The following is a 21,497-nucleotide window of genomic DNA, read 5'->3' as shown; positions in this document are numbered from 1 at the left end:
TCCTTGCCTCTATTTTAATTCAGAATAAGATGAATACTCGTAATTTTCCAAACATGAAGATTTATAATCGGTGCATCTGAAATCGCATACTGTAGTCTGAATAGGTTCTACTTGAATTTGAACTTACATCGTGACTACTACAAAAGTACATTCTATATGGTATGAATGTGGGCAGTACCCATACAGAAATGTAATATATGTCAATATATGTAAATTACATATATAATATCAGTGCCCATGTATGTCTGCTGCCTATATGAGAATATATGCAAAATTCATAAATATAAAACACATAGACATATATGAAACATATTTCAAAATATAGCAAAAATGGCCGTTTTCATGTAAGTGCCATATATTTTTCCGTATATGCACATAAATATTAAATATATGTAAGATGAATATATGTATATATCCATATGTTCACCATAACCATATGCCACAGCTTTAAAAATGCATCAGTATCACATGCTTGTAGGTTTACATACATTTATTAAATATGTGGGAAACAAATATGTATGTCACATATTTATACTTAATGTTGTCCATATATGCGATAAACCAATACTATACTGTAATATATGCAGATATATGGTATCATATATGGATGAACTCAAATATTTTCTTCACATGTTTGGACACATAAATGTTCATATATGTTGCAGGCATATATTGTGTTCTCAGATAGGTCAAATATATGTATAGATATATGTCATGCTATTTAAAATATAAGTACATATATGGCCATATATTAAATTTTTGTATGGGTATGAATGAAATTCAAATGTACTACATCCACCATGTTGCATCGCTTCACTTCCATTCATAAATCCTCTCCTGTGGCCTCATGGGATAGTAAAGTCCATCACATGTGCACTGTCACCTGATGGAGTTTTGGTTCCTTGCCACAGTGACCTTTGTTGCCTTTGGCTTGCTAAGTTGAGGACACTTAATATTCAGCAATATTATTGATCTGCCTGCTTGGACACCATTATATGATTATACCATTATATGACGATGACATCCCTGTTTTCTCCAGAACGGCCTTATATATAAAAATATATATAAACTTTTTTACAACAAAAATTAACCATCACTGACCTTACTAAAGCTGGACTATGACGCTATTTTCTTCTGAATCTGCTGTACAACTGAAACAAACTTTGTTGCATTATTTTCCTGTTATCACTGTAAAGCTGCTTTGAAACAATCTGTATTGTAAAAAGAGCTATATAAATAAAGGTGACTTGACATGACTTCAGATTCTCTGCGGAAGTAGTAGGTCATCTGGGTACTTATCGTCTAATTTTTTTTGTTTTCAGACTACTCTGTTGGCGTACTGTTTTGTCGTATACTAGTTGGGAAGTATTCGGCTTCGGACACAGCGAATGAAATTTTCAAATTCTAATCTAGTGCAAATATCCCATCTCACCCACTAGAAGTCTTGCGATGATACCCATCATTGAGCAGCCTCATGCTGATGATCGAAAAACAACAGAGGTCAGTAAACACCGCAAGCCTCACCTGTGGCCGTGGATGCCCAGACACCAGACAGGTCAGCTCCAAAGTCTCCCCCTCCCGGATGGTGTACACCCTCTCTGTGTAGCGTTCCTCCTCAATGTTGCATGCGTGACCGGAGTGGATGATCCGAACGTTTGGGGGAGCTGCATTAGGGAAGAAATGAAAAAGTGATATAGTTCAGTTTCCTGGATCATTTGAGGTTGCATCATCAACCAGCCTCACTGTAGAAAGCTGTCATGGAGGGAAATAAAATCCCTGCCACATGAGACTGATGCTTTCAGCCAAATCAAATTCAAGGTGAGGCACTGCAATCATTCACCATACTCCAGCGGATGCAATTTGCACTACACCAGTTGTTCTGTATGTAGAAAAATCTTGGACTTGCATTTCCAAGCAATTTCACAGACAAAAATACCCTCATCTAAGCATTACCTAATAGTACATCTCGAAGATGCGTAGGCGACTGATGAGGAAAAGTGCCTGTATTATTGATTCCCCTGTAAGCAGGAGAACGGAGCTCCGCTGCACTGCAGTGTGGTTGCTTGATGATGTTTCCTCCACTAATCTCCACTTACCAAGCACTTCAAGGATGCTATTTTTTTAACAACAACTCAAATATTCTTATTGATGCCACTTCAGGGTTTCCATTGTTAACTGAATTATAGTAAAGATTCAATACAGTGACACAGAATAAGTACCACAGTATCTCTAAGCTTAAAATAATAATTGTAAGGCACTTCAATTCTTATAAAAATGCATTTTTAAATGAGTGAGTGAGCGAGCACCAGTTTTACGGAGTAACAAAATGAAAAGTACCAATGAAAGTAACAATGAATGTAAGGGGGCAACAAAGACAATCTCAATCATAGCAAGGAGATAAAGGGGCGGGACACATGTAAAAAAATGACTGATGACCATAAATAATAGAAACGACACAAGGACGTTATTGAAACTCTTACTTTACTTATAGCTGATTATTGTTGATTTGAAGACATGCAAATTTTAATAAATGATAATAAGATTTGTTTGTCAGAAATTTTTAAACCGACTTTTAATGAATGAGTCGATTGATTGAATGATTTAATGAAATTATAAATTAAATAAATTCAAAATAAATTAAATTAAATTAAATTTTATGTTATGAACATATAGCCTCAATGTAGTTATCTAATTTTTGTTACTAGCTTATATGGAACGATACAGTTTCAAAGAAGTTCCCCAACACTAGTGAGCACTGTTATGACCCTATGGTTTTGTTATGTTTCTGTTGTTTTGAGATTGTCTGTGTGTGTCTTTCAAGGAATGTCTTCTGATTTGTTCCTGCAGGCCTGATTGGAGCACAGTACTTTAAAAAGCACGCCATCACTTCCTATGGAGTCATCTTGTGTTCAGAGCAGAGAGAGTTTGATTGCATAGAGCAGAGTTTGTGTTGAGATTTTAAAATAAGTTTAAGTTTAAAATAAGTTTTGTTTGTTATTTTGGCCCAGTCAGCTCCTGAATCTAGAGTCCCAATCTAAGACAATAAATTCATCATTGTTTGTCCAAACTCACTGCATTCCAGAGTCTTTCATGTTGTACCCTTTTGCCTTGACGGGGCGTAACAAGCACACAGAAGTTATCAGGACTGACACCACCTGGGAAAAGACATCTCAGAGATCTAATAGTTCTCACCAGGTTACTGCAAAGAGTTTAGGAAATGACAGGAAACTGTGCCAAAATGCATTATGTTGCAAGGTTTCCTTCTGGATGCCAGATGAAACAAAAGGGGGGATAAAAAAAACACATACAGAAAAGCATTCTCTTCCAGCGTGCCAGCTGCCTGTTCTGCACCGTCCTAGTTTCACACCATCTATTTTTAGAAAGTCAGTGTCTATCTCACAACCCACCATATGACTGTGCTAATGTCCTTCCACATGACGTCAAGAATTCAGGAAGCAGACATCACTGAACAGGCCTCAAAGGGACACAAAGAAGGTGGTCTTTGGATTATTATTGATTAAAGAGGCAGCATTGACGTCTACACTATGACATCTGGATTCTCCCTGCAGACTGGAGACCGCTCATATATGCAGAGGTGGATTATCTTATCTATATGAGTTACACGATAACGTTATTTGACATAAGCATTACAAACAGATATTCATCTCAGGCATCTCAACATGCCGGGGAATATCATTGTTTGCTAATCTTTCAAGTGTCAACACAAATGCACTCATATTTTCACACCAGACCAATGTCCTAACATGTGTTTAGCACACCCTACTTGAATCATCTTAGAAATTATTTTTAATATACATTGCATTGTGCTATTTCCAGCTAAATGAATAAAAATAAGAATGTCAACATTATCTATCTAAACTTGTGATGGTGTGGAATATTTCAAACCAAAATGTCTGCTGCTTTGGTTGGTTACGGTAACGATACCCTCATTTCATTATTCGATACATATCACAAAACTAAACTCATGAAATAATATTATTGCAATACTCCAAGACATACGGTAAAAGGTTAACAAAAAATGTACTGTTGATTAAAATGCTAAATTTGTTATTACATTGGGGGTGGAAATTAATAGGCGTGGAGTTGGTGCTGTTAAACCAATGCACAGGACAATAGTGACACCAGAATAAAAATATTCATGATTCTGAAAATACAGAATTGTTTTAGACCAATATGCTTGCACTCTGTCACTGACTAGATATATTTAAAATAATGTAGGCCACTTTTTACTGGTAACATAAGACATTTGGCATTATCAGGACCCACAAATATTCCCCCATTGCAGTATTACACATTTTATTCAACATCATAGTAGTTTTATGTAGTACTGACACTAAAACTCTGTAAATTTGAATTTTTTTCTCACACAGTAATCTTCATTTAGGGTGAAGTATACACAATGCAGTTTGTCACTATCCACGATACATATTGTTGCACTTTTGTATTGCGATATTTTGTGACACAATATATTGTTACACCCCTACATCCTCAGATCTAAAGCATTCAAGAGTCAACAATATGACAACATTTCTATAAATAGAGGCAACATTAAATAAATATATTTTTTCTGTTTATTTCTGGACAGGGTGAATAGGTTTTTCTTTATGAATCCTGTCAATTATAAAAAAACAACAAATTCTGAATGTTAGATTCTTGCCAAGCTGCCTCCTCTGAAGACCTAAATGATGTCACTTCCTCCCTCCATATCTCATAAGTGTTGTGGAATAGGAAAGTCAAAACTCACATATACAGTCATGGTCAGAATTAATAGAACCCCTGGTAAATATGATCAAAACTGGCTGTAAAAAATAAATCTGCATCGTTTTGATCTTTCATTCAAAATATTGCCAAAAATCTAACCTTTAATTGAAGTAAAATAATTGAAAGTGGAGGGGAAATCACTTTATGAAATAAATGTTTTTCTCCAAAACACGTTGGCCACAATTATTGGAACCCTTTTATTAAATACTTTTTGCAATCTCCTTTTTTTTAAGATAACAGCTCTGAGTTTTCTCCTATAATGTCTGATGAGTTTGGAGAACACCTGACAGGAGATCAGAGACCATTCCTCCATACAGAATCTCTCCAGATGCTGCAGATTCCCAGATCCATGTTGGTGCTTCTCCTCTTCAGTTCACTCAACTCATCAGGTCAGGGAACTGGGACGGTCATGGCAGAAGCTTCATTTTGTGCTCTGTAACACATTTTTGTGTTGATTTTGATATTTGTTTTGGATCGTTGTCCAGATGGAAGATCCAAACATGGCCCATTATAAGATTTCTAGCAGAAGCCGTTAGGTTTTTATTTTTTATCTGTTGATATTTGATAGAATCCACGATGTCATGTATCTGAACAAGAAGTCCAGGACCTCCAGCAGAAAAATATGCCCACAACATTAAAGATCCAACGGTACATTAAATTGTACACATGGGGTACTTTTTATCCTTGTGTGCACCAAACCCATCTAGCGTGTTTGCTGCCAAAAAGCTATTTTTTTAGTTTCATCTGACCACAGAACCCTGTGCCATTTAAAGTTCCAGTCATTCTGACAACTGAATATGCTGGAGTTTGTTTTTGGACGAGCGAGGAGGATTTTTCATGAAACCCTCCCAAACAACATGTGGTGATGTAGGGGTTGTTTGATTTCTTTTTTAAATAGGCTTTCTGACCCCAAGACTCAAGTAATCTCTGCAATTCTCCATCTGTGATCCTTGAAGAGTCTCTGGCCACTCAAACTCTCCTCCTCACCGTGCATTTAGACAATATAGACACACGTCCTCTTCCTGGCAGATTCATAACATCATTAGTTGATTGTAACTTCTTAGTTATTGCCCTGATGGTCAAAATGGGGATTTTCAATTCTTTAGCTATTTTCTTAAAGCTACTTTCTATTTTGTGATGCTCAACAATCTTTTGATGCACATCAGAACTATATTCTTTGGTTTTACTCATTGTGATGGATGAAAAAGGGAATTTGGCCTTTGTGTTTCCTCATATTTAAACTCCTGTGAAACAAGAAGTCATAGCTAGACAGTTTCATGTTCCTAGTCACCCTGGTGTTCTACAAAAAGGTAAACATTAATGGGAATATACTTCAGAGATATTTTACTCGTAAAAAAATATAGGGGTGCCAATAATTGTGGCCAATGTGTTTTGGAGAAAAACATTTATTTCATAATGTGATTCTCCGCGTTCCTCCAGGACCATTCATTCATTCATTCATTCAGGCCTTTAGCGTCGAGAACGACGATTGGTATGGCGCTTCAGTCTTCTACTGTCGAGGAAGTCTTTGTACTGCTGGCAAGATCTTTTGACACCAGATCTTATGGAGGCGTGCCACATTGCTCGGTCACCAGCAAGCGTTTCCCAGTTTTCGCTTGGAAGGCCGAACGACTGAAGGTCACGCTTCAGGACATCCTTGTAGCGGAGCTTCGGCCGGCCGACTGGGCGAGGGGCATCAGCAATTTCGCCATACAAAATTGCTTTCGGTAACCGGTTTTCTTCCATGCGGTAAGTGTGGCCAGCCCAGCGTAAGCGACGGGTGCGCAACATAGTGTAGAGGTCTGTGCTCTTGGTCGTGGAAAGGATAACCGAATTTGGAACATGATCCTTCCAAGTTATGCCTATAATTGAGCGCAGACAGCGAAAGTGAAAGGTGTTCAGACGATGTTCATGTCTGCGGGTAGGTGCACCAAGTTTCACTGCCGTACAGGAGAGTGCTGAGAATACAGGCCTCGTAAACTTGGACTTTTAGGTGGAGAGACAGAGAATTGTTCTTCCATACTCTCTCGCTAAGCCTGCCGAAGGTTGTTGATGCTTTCCCAATTCGGATGTCCAATTCGCAGTCTAGACTGTTGGAGGTGTCGACTGTGGAACCCAGATAAGTGAACTTTGTAACGTTTGTCAGTACGCTGTTGTTGATAGTGATTGAGGGTGAGAGCATAGCAGGTTGGGCAAAGACCACTGTTTTTCCCAGGCTGATCTTCAATCCAAACTCCTCACAAGCAACAGCAAAGGAGGAGCACATAGCCTGCAGCTCGGTCTCAGAATTGGCAAGGAAGGCGGCATCATCTGCATATAGGAGTTCCCGGATATGGACGCGGTTGATCTTTGTTTTTGCACGAAGTCTTGCCAGGTTGAAGAGATTGCCAGAGCTGCGTGTGTGAAGTAACACTCCAGATGGGACAGGGAAAGCTCGGCGCAAGACAGCGGAGAAGAATATACCAAAGAGAGTTGGAGCCAGAACGCAACCTTGCTTTACACCACAGAAAATTGGAAATTCCTTAGAACGAGAGCCCTCGGACTGTATTGTTGCCTTCATAAGAACATGAAATTCTTGTATGATTTTCAAGAGTTTGGGAGGACAGCCCAGTTGACGGAGGATGGTAAAGAGGCCGAACCTGCTGACATAGTCAAAGGCCTTTGTCAGATCGACAAAGACTGCATACAGGGGCCGACCTTGCTCAATGCATTTCTCTTGGATTTGACGAACTGAGAAAATCATGTCTATGGTTGATCGACCAGGACGGAAGCCGCATTGACTCTCCGGGAGTATCCTATTTGCAATAATCTGTACGCGTGGGAGGATGAGGCGGGCTAAGACCTTGCCAGGCTGGGAGAGAAGAGCTATGCCACGGTAGTTGTTGCAGTCGCAGCGATCCCCTTTGTTCTTATACAGAGTAACTATGTTAGCGTTACGTAATTCGTCTGGGATGGTGCCTTCATTCCAGCAAGTTGAAAAGAGGTGATGGAGTTCCACGGCAAGTGTGTTGCCACCACTTAAGAAGATTTCAGGTGGAAGCCCATCCCCACCAGGGGCTTTGTTGTTCTTCAGAAGGCTGATGGTTTTTATAACCTCATTGAGAGTGATGTTGTTATCAAGGTCGAGCATGATTGGGAGTTGTGGAACAGCAGATACTATAGCAGCTTCGCTAGCTGTTACAGGGTCAGCATACAGTGAGCTGTAGTGTTCCACCCAGCGATTTAGCTGATCGTCAAGGTTTGTGAGTATTTCACCTGTTGAAGATCGTAGAGGGGAGGACTTCTTCACAGGAGGACCTAAAGCTTGCTTTAGCCCCTGGTACATACCACCAATATTACCAGTGGCGGAGCAATGTTCTACATGCCTGCAGATGCTTTCCCAGTAGAGGTGTTTTGCCTCCCGTGTTAGGCGCTGCACCTCTGAGCGGGTCTGTTTCCAATTGTCGTTGTCAGGCCGGTCACATGGAGTTGAAGAGTCTGATGGCTTGGGGAAAGAAACTGTCACGCAATCTGACCACGAGGGCCCGAATGCTTCTGTACCTAGGTTGTTATATAAATATAAGTGATCTAGTATAATGTAATATATACAGCACAGTATGCAGTATTTTATCATTTAACATTTGTGTTAATACAATTAAAATATATATTTGTGAACTGCATGAATGAATATTCGTAAAAAAATTATATAATAAAATCTAAAAATACTATAATTAATTGAATTAATATAATATAAAAATGTATATAAATATTTCTGTTTAGTGCGCTTCTTCAAATGACTCAAACTGTGCACCTGTCATGGAATGACTCACCTAACAGAATATTTTAGCCCAACCCTCATGACATTTTAGTCATTAATCAATTAGCATTTTTTAATTCTGTCCAGTGGATTTCCACAGCTGGAAATGAAAAGCCCCGTAGATCAGATCATGTTTCCATAGCATCCATATTCACAACAAAATCAAATCACTCCAATCTCTTGTCATCACATTACATGTCAAGTATAGCACCGTCTAGAGAATGTGAGTACATATTCAATGAAATAAATAAGGCTGAACTCTCAGTTTAATTTCCTGGAATGTTATTAGTATCTCCGAAAGCAGTCGATGGGCCGCGTGTTGGAGTTTCCTGCCCAGATCAATCAAACCGGATGCTGTGTGATTGCCTCATCCACTCTGGAGGGTGATTCAAGTTTGGCTCTGTATCGCAGTCAACCCTGCGTGGGAAATTGAAGCGCTTTTGGATGTCCTTCCAATCAAACAAGCTTTGATTTCAATGGTAATATCTGCCTGCTTCCCCACCAAAAATTGTTCATGTGTATGCAGTCCCATTGAGAGGAACAAGGATTTATGATCACTGTCTGATACAATTAAGAAACGCTTTAGTTTAAAAATGATCGATTCATGTTCATTTTTAATTCATCCAGAAAACCATTGAGTACAACATGGACGAGTCACTTATATAATACATAAAACGGGTATCAATAAACTGAATCTGTGGAGTCTCCAACAAATAACAGTTAACATGGATACACGTGGGAGGTTTCAGTGGACTGGATTGGCAATATACACAAAATATTCATGATATATTTGCAATTATTTTTTGCATTATTAATGTGCTTTTTCTTTGGCCATTAAGTTTCATAAAGAGTGTTTCATTAGAATAATCATTTATTGACTTTAAGTTGTTTGCTTGAAATGATTAGAAAAAAAATTCAAATCCATACCAAAGCAAACTGAATAAAAAACATATTGAGAAATATATAAAATATTGTATAAAGGCTAGAAAAAGGTGTCAAGACCAGCCCTGCTCCGTAGTTTGATAAAAATTGCTAGTTACATTTGCGTTCTGATCACGTTACAAAAGTGAACATCTCACATGGTATTACAGAACACATTCAAATTTAGAGTTTATTTATTATGGGAATAAACACTCTAATGGACACTGATGGAAAGCCATTCTCAATTGCCGCTACCAACAATAATGGAAACAGACATAAAAGCATAAAGCTGTCGAAGACTTCTTTATTCCTGTGCAGCAGACACATTTGTTTATAATTTGAGAAGTCTGGCATTGGATTCATGATGAAAAAGAACAAAAAACACTATACGGATACAATGCACATAAAGGACATACTTTCATCTTTCAGGTAAAGTAACTATTCTGTCAAATGATTACATTTACACAATTTTTTTTTTAAGAAAGTAATGTATTTTAAAACAAATAACACAGGTTACAGATTTTTTAGCTTAGTTTAACAGCACATATTCTCAATGTTTGTTTAACAATTAAACTGATTTCTCAGTCATTAAAAAAAAAAAATAATAATGACCAAATAACCAGAAAGTACTTATTGGCAGTCTATCAAACCTTTAACAAATTAATGTATTCGTTTTTTTGAGAGTAAATATATAATAAATGTAATATTTATTAAGATGAATGGATGGATAGTCAATAATTAATATAATTTAATAAATAAAATATATTATATTATATTATATTAAATATAATATATTGTAATATAATAGCATTGGCATTTGCAAAACCGTATGTGTTGATTTAAAAAAGAATAAAGTTTAAATGTCAAAAATGTCAGTGGGGTGCAGCAATAGAGCATGACCCAGGGCTGGACTGGCAATCGGGCATACCGGGCACTTTCCCGGTGGGCCGACGTGCTTTTTGGGCCGATACAGATCATTCTTTAAAAAAAAAAAAATAATACTGGGCTGGTCCAATCACATATTTAAACTCCTCCCCCTTTGGGCTCTGAGCGCGCGTGCAGTATCAGTGTGTATCTGTCAAAATAGTCAGAGATGGAGATGAAACGCAAGGAATGTGCAGAGAAATAGCGTGAAAAAAAGAAACGGGCCCTTCAAGTGTCTGATGAGGATATTGAGGAGGATCAGGAGAGAATGAGTGAGTGTAGAGAACTGTGGTAAGCAGAACTAGGCTACTTTCAGAAGATCACTGAGGCGATGAGTGAGGAACTCATTACCCAGTTACGCATTATTTACACATCGGCATTGTTGACAACTACGCATTTTACTAGAGACGCGTTTGTAAACCATGTTTTTCCGCCAAAATAAAAAATCATGTGTTTATCTCTTTGAAGCATATAAATTAGTACAAAACTAATTATGAAAAAATTAACTAATTTTCAGTGCATTTGTTTTGCAATATATGGCTATCACTGTCATGGAATTAATATTATAACTATTATTATGCAGTAGTGTAATGCAGACAGACACAATATCACAGCTAAAAGAGTTTTGAGTTTTTCTTTGTTCAATTTGCCGATGATTATGGGTTGGAGCTCTTAATTTTTAACTGTCAAAGTGCACCAGATTGATGAATTTAACATTAAAAAGCACACATTTTTCGTAGGGGGGGGGTATCCCATCCCATCCCATCCCATCCCATCCCATCCCATCCCATCCCATCCCATCCCCCGAATCCCCCTAAAGGGACAGAGGTCCACCCAACACAGATTTACCAAAAATCCTGTCAAAGACTGGTATTGGTATTCCAATGCAGCTTATAGCTTGTTTTAGGATTCATCATTGAGGAGTAGTTCGATTGTATTTTACAATTAGTAGTTATTTCATCTATTAACTCTAACTCATTCCTACTCCCTCATTACATGGCTTTAGTGGTTTTAATAGGAGTTAGTATACATATTCAGGGGCGTGAAAAGATCGGTTGTGTTTATGATTATATGTAGTGGGCCAGTCTGGGCCAAAATGCACGGGCAGATTTTTAGTCCCAGTCCAGCCATTACCCTCTGTTTGCAAACATTAATCCTTTTTTACAGAAAAGATTCCTTTTGCTCAATCACTCTAATCAGACACAGGCAGAGGAGGATAATAGCCCTATTGGGTGGAGCGAGCTATTGGGCGGAGTGAGCTTATCACTTTGATACACATGCTATGACAACTGCTGCTGCCCGATCCCCTCTGCTGTCCAGCTGTGAGGATTAACCCCCAGCCAACCTGGCAACCCACTTGTTCATACAATGCATAGCATTCTACAGCCTGAGGGGATGTGAGAAACACGGAAGAGGACTAACCCGCAGTGCATTTGTCAATATATAGTGATAACCTGAGTTAACCGCTCTAGCGGGGTTGCATTGAAGACAATTAGCACCCAGGTCTTGGGTGTGTCGTTTGATGATGCGCTCATTTTGATGACTAATAATGGAAGAGAGGAGCAGCACTGGAGGACAAATCCGCCGGGCTGAGGGCTGATGGAATTTCCTTTCTCCTTCATTTGCAGAGGAGCTCGATTGAATAAGCACTGCAAAACGAGTCATTACTTTTCATTAGCCTGGCACTAATTCTGTAAAGGCCCATATACACATTCACATCTGAATTGACAGTGCTATTTCAAATATCCGATTATTTCTAATGGTTAATATTAATCATGCTGGGAACATGGCTAATTGTGGAGGAGCTCAGAGGCACCACCCAAGGCCATGAAGCTCAATTGACAATAAGTACACAGAGTGTCATCCATCATTATAAAGGGCTGCATTTTATGTATTTATATTTCCAAGAGGAAAAACAAAGACAACCGATATAACTTCTAGCCAAGGATGAATCGTAACAAAGCAAAAAGTTTTCGTGCTATCCATACGCCAGTGTTTCTTTAACTTTATGAAACGCAAGTAGGCTACACAAGTAAATTCATACCGACAGCACAGCTGCAGTCTTCTGTCCAGTTCAACTCACACTGAACTCAACACATACTTGGTAATTCACTTCAAAACTCACGATGGCTAAACCAATTATGAGAATGTCTTGTCTGAATGCAATGTGTCAAAATGCAGACACTTTCTAAAGAGTGGTTTAATTAATTTTGTCATCAAATGTTGATAAACCATCACAAACCACGCAAAGTTAAGCTATTTAACATTTTTTTTATTATTATATACAACATCTAGCACTGGGATGTAAGAATTGTCTGAGTGTCAAATAACATTAATCACATTTTAAAATTCAAGTATTCGATTTAAAGATTAGGTACAACATATTGTATTCATACCTAAGAATGGTCTGGGAATTATATCATGCCAAATTTTTAATTTTACAATTTAAAATAGACGTTTTCTAATTTCATAGTCTTCAGTGTCACATGATCACTTCAGTGTCACATGATCCTTCGAGAAATAATTTTAATATGCTGATCAGGGCTGTGTTTAAGTCCAATTTTGTATGCCCTTCCCTTGATGACTTCCCTCTGTCTCATTCACTCGGCTGTACGTCATTGCTTACGTTGCCCTTAAAATGTGTTAAAATGGAACGCACTAAGCCCTTGATCCCTTGGAATATACGCAGTGGAGATGATTTATTATTTACAGTTTTTTTCCCCTCATGAATTTGTTATACATACCAGCCTATAGAATGGTGTGTATAACAAATTCATTCTATAGGCTGGTATGTATGTTTGGAATGTAAAAAAAATCAATATAAACACATATTAAATATAAATATATTAATATATACAAAACTTAAGTGTACATGTTGAGAAGACTCGCTTCTTCGTTTAAAATCGAGGGGTCAAGGGTCTGTCCTCGTCCACTTGACGAAGGTGAACGCACTTCAAAATGGCGGTGGGGGTTCCCCCGAGGGTATGTATGTATGTATAAAAGATTTAAAAGCAGCCTTGCTGTTGGTTATCAATGTTTTGTGAGAACCATGATACATTTTTTTTTCAGAATTCTTTGATGAATAGAACAGTATTTATTTAAAAAATAAATCTTTTTCTAACACTATATGAAAGTCTTTACTGTCACTTTTGATCAATTTAATGGTTTGTTGTTGAATCAAACTATTAATTTTCTACAAAAAACAAGACTTACTAACCCCAAACTTTATATCAAAACAGGATTAATTATTTAACAGAATTATTTAATTAACAGAATTATTTTGAATCATTCAGGTTTCTATCATTTCAATTTTGTCCTATTTTATGAGGCATGAGACTTACACAGAACATTTCACAGGCTCTCACATATTGTAGCGGGCCAGTGTTGTCGCCACATTCTCATTGCCGGGATATTTTCTTTAATAAGAGGCATTTTGACACTAAAACAGGCACAGTAAAACAAAGATGATGTCAATAATACAAAATGCCTAGCTATGTTTTTTAGAAGAACATGCCTTTTTTGTGCTCATTTACCACCGCATCAGCTCCGAGTCAACTGCTAGGATCATAATAGGTCACTCTTTCTATCCCGCAAGCATCCGAGCTGATACAAATATGCTTTTTTTTTTAAACCTTACTAGTCACCTTTGAGCTTTTGATCCATAAGGCCTCATGAATCATAGTGAATTGGATTAAAATAAACTCCACCACCCTGGTCATATGCTTTAACTTAATTTCATCTTTATTTGAAAAATTATTTAGCATGAGGGCCAGCTTTGCTGAGTCTGGGGACAAGCTCAGTTGAAGTTGGTCTGCTTTGTGGCTTTCTGCTGACAATTCTGGTTTGTTTGGCTTTTGAAATAGTAATGAATTAGTTCTAGATTCACGTCAGCGTAGTGGGTGACCTTTCAGGCTAGAATCAGCAAACTCTGTATGCAGCTTCTGCATATTCTAACAAGTATTGCTCACACATTTTTGATTCTTCGCATCCTTTGATCTATTTATGATCTATATGATACTTATGATCTATTGATCCTTTGGTCTGGAACGAAAAAGACGTCTTAATGATAAATGAGATTTTACATTTTCTATTTAAAGCTGTCAAACCTGTGACGAAGCCCCAGGCTACCTGTGCTGAAGTATGTTCTCATCTTTCTGTCCTTTCTTAAGAACAGAACAGTTTTTTTTTCTCATCTCCATCTTCGTTTTATAAAGTAGATGAGACTGAACATCTACAACACAACAAAATGCCAAGACAACTACAAATATTTATCCCTATATTGTAGCTCTTTCATCATTCTTTTTTTAAGTTGTACATTAATTCAAAGTCATTAAAGCCTTCCTCAAATGGATGCTCATTTTGTTCAAAGTCTATCTCACAGCAATGATTCTGATGCAAAGCTTGTTGTGATTCTAATTACATCACCAGTGTAGCTACTTGCTAACTATAAAACCTTTTGGGAAATACATTCTGTTTCAAATTTGTTTTCATCATCTCATAGTGAACCAGCCTATACATACAGTGAATGAAAGGGCATAATAATTCTACAAGCAGACAATACAAGGTCATCAGTTCAGGCAATCTTATTCTAGTCTAATTTCATATATTATTAGCCATACTAAAATAATTTCTCTGTGTAATTAGGACAGGCAATATTTCTGGCCTGCTTTTAAGGTGAACATGACAGTGCACCCTAATATTCAAAGCAAAAAGAGTGTGTGAAGGGGACATAAAACATGACTCATCGAGATTTTATTAAACCGGCGCTATTTCCAGTTTGAAATGGTGAAATAAATTTTTGTAGAATTTTAAATATTTCATTAGGCAAATAATATGCTTAATTGATAACAAATTGAATTGTGCCACCTCAATGTAAATTTATCAATTTTAATATATTTGTATAACATAATACATTTTATAAATATGATACATTCATAAATATTTGAACAAATAAACAAGTTTAATCCAAATATAACATGTCACTTACTAGAGGTTCTGACAAAATGTTAATTGCTCCAGTCTATTAAATAAATTGTTTAAACAAAATTGGTTTAAACTCACTCGAAGACGTCACTTGTTTTATTACTGGATGAATCAGCATCATGAACAAATCTCTTGAATGAATGATTCAATGACAAATACATCATTTGAATTATTGTAATAGAAATGATGATACCGTGTGGTTGAAAAGACTGTTTATGAAGCGGTTTCATTCATATACATGCGGCAGTGGCTCAGTGGTTCATGTAGGTTGTCTACAAACCGAAAGGTTGGTGGTTCTATCCCCGGTTCCACCTGACCAAGTGCCGAGGTGTCCATGAGCAAGACACCTAACCCCAACTGCTCCCGACGAGCTGGATGGCGCCTTGCATGGCTGACACCGCCGTCAGTGTGTGAGTGAGTGAGTGAATGGGTGAATGTGAGGCAATATGTAAAGCGCTTTGGTGGCCATTGGGTCAGTGAAAGCGCTATATAAATGCAGTCCATTTACCATTTTACATGAGAACTGTGTTCTCTAGATCAACACAAACGCAGATCTGAATGTTCGCTGTCATCGTATTTATCAAAGGTTTAATAGACACCTGAATCGTTGTCGTTTAGGAATAAGATTGTGTGGGTGTTTGAATCGAGCTTGCAAATCTTTTAATGATTAATCTTGCAGCTCTAATATACATAATGTATGCAGGTATAAATATATATCAAGTTAAAAAGTTATTGAATTTTTGTTGATGTTTTTTGTAAAATGTCTCAACACAATTGGCACCACTTTTGAATCTTTTGTATCTGTAACCGTCACAATACAACTCTGGATTAACATTATTTGTTTGTGCCCACAGTGAGGAGTCGATGTGAGATATACTGTATATAAAAGCCAAATGATCTCTGATCAGCTCTGCATGTCTCAGTCAAAGCTAGTATTGCAAAGCGCAGTGGATATCTGTGAGATCCATATTTCAATCACGTCTCAGGTTCCACGCCTCCAATCTCAACGTTCCACTTTACCAATAGTACTTTTGGGCAATAGCAAGTACGCCTCCAAATGCTAAACAACCGGCACAATTTCCTCCTGCTGCACTGAGACAAATGCATTGATTTATCATCACCCCTATCAAAGCTACCTCAAAACACAGGGAGTCTGGGCCTGTTTGAACACAACACCTGATCATGAGGGGGACAGTAATGAAATTTGGAAAAGCTGCTTACAGCTTACAGAGAAGCTAATCTGTTGATGCAGCATGCTGTCCACATGAAAAGGGATGATTAGATTATGGTTTGTATTCAATGGTGGTGAGAGGGGGGAAAACTGGGCTTGCAAAAATATGTCATCCAAGAAATAATGGCTTGATGTAATTATATCGCTTCATATATGCACGAAACCAAACCTTCCACTTCTGGTGGGACGCCATATGCTCTTGTCACAACAATTGCTGTTGTTGTCATTGCTTTTTGTGGTAGCAGCACTATTTGGCATTGTTGATTTGCAGATAAAAGTGAAACTAAAACTCAAATATAAAAAAAGAAAAATGCATAACAAATATTTTAAAATAGATTAGTAATAATTTAATATAATATAATATCTGCTGGAGTTAGTCTGCTGGTTAACTGATTGAAGCTAAACATAAGCACATAAGCATATTTAAAATAATAATAATAAGCTTAACATTTACAGCATTGATCAGAGACTCCAGCAGATATCCTCATAACCTATAAATGTTACATAAGATGTTTGTGATGTACAATTTGTTGACATATTACAAGCTGAAATCGATGTTGGAATAAAACCGTAGCGGTTCACACACTTGAACGGATTTTGCTAAACTTTGTAGGGCACTTTGAAAGTCTGCCTAAGGGGTATAAATGGTGTATTGGTGGGAATATGATTCAGTAGAGACAGATAATATGCATGTCCTTGATATCTGACTTTATTGCACTTTGCCTGATGTCAGTCCTGCCCAAACACCTGGTTCTGGATCCTCCAAGCAGTCTTAAATCGGACTTAAAAGCTCTGGCTGCACAAGCAGATGGTGTGGGTGGTCCACTGAGGGCTATAGACTCAGATAAGCCCAGGGTGAATTTATTTCCCTGGCCAAATTTTGTTTGCTTTTTTTCCCCCTTTACGCTCTCTCTCTCTCTCTCTCTCTCTCTCTCTCTCTCTCTCTCTCTCTCTCTCTCTCTCTCTCTCTCTCTCACACACACACACACACACACACACACACACGGGGGGTGGGGGTGGGGGGGGGGGGGGTGGTGGGGATTCTTTAAGGATGCTATCTGATTTCAGCTATAAACCTATTATGGTTTGACATTGAATTATATAGTAAGACAGTGTTTTGCATGGCCTTCATTTATGCTTTGTATTAAAAAATTACTTTTTAAATACTTCCACTTAGAACAAAAGCACTGTCCTGTATGATTTCTTAATATTTAAAAATTAGGGCTTAGAACTTGCTATGATTTTAATAGTACGGTACTTGACGTAGTTTTTAATTTTGTAACTGTCAAACTTATTATTGTTGATGTGTTTGTATTTGTTTTTAACAACAGTAAAAGGTGAAAAAAATCACCTTTACCAATTTGTCACAACATTGTTTCCATAAATCTTCATTAGCATGTGTTTGAGCACAAGCATAAGGACACCGTTTGATTAATATCCTATAATTCCTGTAGTTAAGATAAATTGTACCGTTGCAAGATGCTCATCATTCCCTTGCAGATCTGTGAAAAGACCCTGTCATCTACAAACGCACACCACCCAAAAGAATTTAAATGTAATTAAATCGAATCTACAAACTGCAGTCCAATTCAAACATAAATAGTCAAAAGCAGAAAAAATCTCTAAGCTCACTTTCATGAAATTGAGCATTTAAGATGCTGCTCGCAGACTTTGTGCCTCAGTTTTGCCTCAGTTTTTCTAACCCTCTTTTTTACCCATTAACTGAAATTGAATACATTCGATATGATTTAAGCAGACATGCCAGAGAGAATTAAGAGTCTTAGACATGCAAAACTATATTAATATTAAAAATCAAATAAAATGTGTATTCCACTGAAAGTGACAGTGGATAGCAGCAGTCCATCTTGCAACTTCTGCCTTTGACTATATGATCAGCTCCAGTGGTCCTGGCTTACAAAGATCATCAGTCTCCTGAGATCTCTCATATTGCAGGAAGATGGCAGCGCATACAGAAGCCATCTGCCCCAACATACAGATGATGCACAGTAAGTAGTGATGACAATGTCATTCTTGCACAATTGCCGTTTTTATGCCTTTCATTACTTTGCATATTTTGCATGTAAATCGTAGACACACAACGCTCCATCAGCTGCCAGTGCTGTGCAATTACGACTGTGTGTGTGTCTGTGTATGTTTGTGTGTGAGTGTGTAACACAGTCGTATGCCAGCAAATCACACACAGCACGGCAGTTACATAACAAACCCAGACTATTTTAAGCACTTCAAATAATAGAGGAAAGGTAATCCTGTGGTCTTCATTTTTCTATGTAAATGAGCACATAAAGGGGATGCTTAAAGAGTGCTGTAATCTGGAGGAGAGGAAATGAGGAGAAATGCAAACATGAGAATAACATGAGATATTAATTAAAAGCTTCATGTGTGCAAAAAGGTTTTGTAAAAATGTGGCTGCCAATGCCAAGTGTAACGTAATTTTTCTGGAAGAGATAAAAGCCCCAATTAAAAAAAATCTGTGAATACAATAAATCTCAATCATTAAAAAAAAGGGGGGGGGGGGGGGGGGTGATTTCTTAGGCAAGGCAAGGCAAGGCAAGTTTATTTATATAGCACATTTCATACACAATGGTAATTCAAAGTGCTTTACATAGAAGAAATTAAAATAATCAAAAGAAATCAGAATAATTAAAACAGTTTAGAATAAAAGATAAAATACAGAAATCAGAATAATTAAAACATAAAATAAAATACAGTGCAAACAGTCGGACGAACAGTGGCACAGTGCTCATTCAGTAAATGCACAGTTAAACAGATGTGTTTTGAGTCTGGATTTGAATGTGACTACTGTAGGAGCACATCTGATCTCTTCTGGAAGCTGGTTCCAGCTGCGGCTGGCATAGTAGCTAAAAGCAGACTCGCCATGCTTAGAGTGAACCCTTGGTATTTCTAGCCGATGTGATCCTAATGATCTGAGTGATCTGTTGGGTTTATATTCAGTGAGCATATCTGCAATGTATTGAGGTCCTAGGCCATTGAATGATTTATATACCAGTAATAATACTTTAAAATCAATCCTATATGTAACTGGCAGCCAGTGTAAAGACCTGAGGACTGGTGTGATGTGTTCATATTTTCTGGTTCTGCTCAGAATCCTAGCAGCAGCGTTCTGTATGAGCTGCAACTGTCTTATGGTCTTTTTGGGAAGGCCAGTGAGAAGTCCATTACAATAATCCACCCTACTGGTGATGAAAGCATGCACAAGTTTTTCTAAGTCTTGACTGGAAACAAAGCATCTAATTCTTGCAATATTTTTCAGGTGATAATATGCTGATTTAGTTATTGCTTTGACATGACAACTGAAACTAAGGTCTGACTCCAGAGACACACCCAGATTCCTGACTTGATTTTTAGTTGTTTGACCCCTAGACTGAAGGTATGCGTTCACCTTGAGAACTTCATCTTTGTTTCCAAACGCAATGACTTCAGTTTTGTCTTTGTTTAACTGAAGAAAGTTTTGGCACATCCAATTGTTTACTTCATTAATGCATTGGCAGAGGGAGTTAATGGGGCTGTAATCGTTAGGCGATAGGGCTAGGTAGAGCTGTGTGTCGTCTGCATAGCTATGGTAAGCGATTTGGTTCTTTCTCATTATTTGGCTCATTGGGAGCATGTACAGGTTGAATAGGAGTGGCGCAAGAATTGAGCCTTGAGGGACTCCGCATGTCATGGATGTCCACTCAGACTTATGGTCTCCTATACTCACATAATAACCTCTGCCTCCTAAGTATGACCTGAACCATTTTAGGACTATCCCAGAAAGCCCGACCCAGTTTTCCAGCCTGTCAAGAAGTATTTTGTGATCGACAGTGTCAAATGCAGCACTGAGGTCAAGTAGTACCAGCACTGATAATTTGCCTGTATCAGTATTTAAGCGAATATCATTTATTATCTTTATGAGCGCGGTCTCTGTACTGTGGTGCGGTCGGAAACCAGATTGAAAATGGTCAAAGTATCCATTCGAGCTTAAGAATTTGTTCAGCTGATTGAAGACAACTTTTTCAATGATCTTGCCTATGAAAGGAAGATTTGAGATCGGTCTATAGTTGTTTAATATGGTCTTATCCAGATTGCTCTTTTTCAGGAGGGGCTTGACAACAGCAGTTTTCAGGGAGGTCGGAAAACTCCCAGAGAGAAGTGAGGCATTTACCACTTCTAGGAGATCTGCTTCTAAGCTGTGTAACACATTTTTGAAAAAAGATGTGGGAAGTGCATCAAGGGCGCAGGTTGATGTTTTTAGTTGCTGTACGGTTTCTTCCAAAATTTTGCCATCAATTTCTTCGAAATCAGACATAGTGGCTACTTTCTCGTGCTGTTGTTTGATCTGCCTGACCCCAGCGCAACTCAAGGATGAGCTGATCACCTTTCTGATATTATTGATTTTCTCAGAGAAGAAAGAAGCAAACTCACTGCACTTTCTCACTGAGAGCATTTCACTGGGAATCTGGCTTGGGGGGTTTGTCAGTCTCTCTACAGTAGCAAAAAGAGTGCGCGTGTTGTTTATATTGCTGTTTATAATATTCGAGAAAAAAGTCTGTCTAGCTTTGCTTAGTTCCTTATTGAAATAATGGATGCTGTCTTTGTAGATGTTATAATGGACTACAAGTTTTGTCTTCCGCCACATGCGCTCTGCTTTTCTGCATTGTCTTTTCATATTTTGCACTGCTGTTGAGTTTCTCCAAGGTGCTTTTTGTCTGCCACTCTTCTTCCTGACTTTCACAGGAGCAATATCATCAATTACACTCTTAACTTTTGAGTTAAAAGAGTCAAGGAGAAAATCAACAGAGTCAGCAGATATGCTTGGTGTTAAAGATATAGCCTTCATAA

At 37.8% G+C, this 21,497-nt stretch overlaps 1 protein-coding gene across 3 annotated transcripts in view; it reads right to left on the bottom strand.

Annotated features, from left to right (window-relative positions):
* The window catches only part of mdga2a (MAM domain containing glycosylphosphatidylinositol anchor 2a), a 177,704-nt gene that overhangs the window by 120,827 nt on the left and 35,380 nt on the right, over positions 1 to 21,497 (bottom strand). For all 3 annotated transcript variants that reach the window (XM_077239772.1, XM_077239771.1, XM_077239770.1), the window contains exon 2: positions 1,525 to 1,664. In XM_077239772.1, coding sequence (XP_077095887.1) covers positions 1,525 to 1,664 — 140 coding nt within the window. The remainder of the gene's footprint in view (positions 1 to 1,524; positions 1,665 to 21,497) is intronic.

The sequence above is a fragment of the Siphateles boraxobius genome, unplaced genomic scaffold, assembly GCF_051911475.1.
Source record: "Siphateles boraxobius isolate OS27281-9 unplaced genomic scaffold, OSU_SipBor_1 22, whole genome shotgun sequence".
Lineage (NCBI taxonomy): Eukaryota > Metazoa > Chordata > Actinopteri > Cypriniformes > Leuciscidae > Siphateles > Siphateles boraxobius.
Note: the sequence above shows the minus strand (reverse complement) of the source record. Positions and strands in the feature narration are given on the sequence as shown.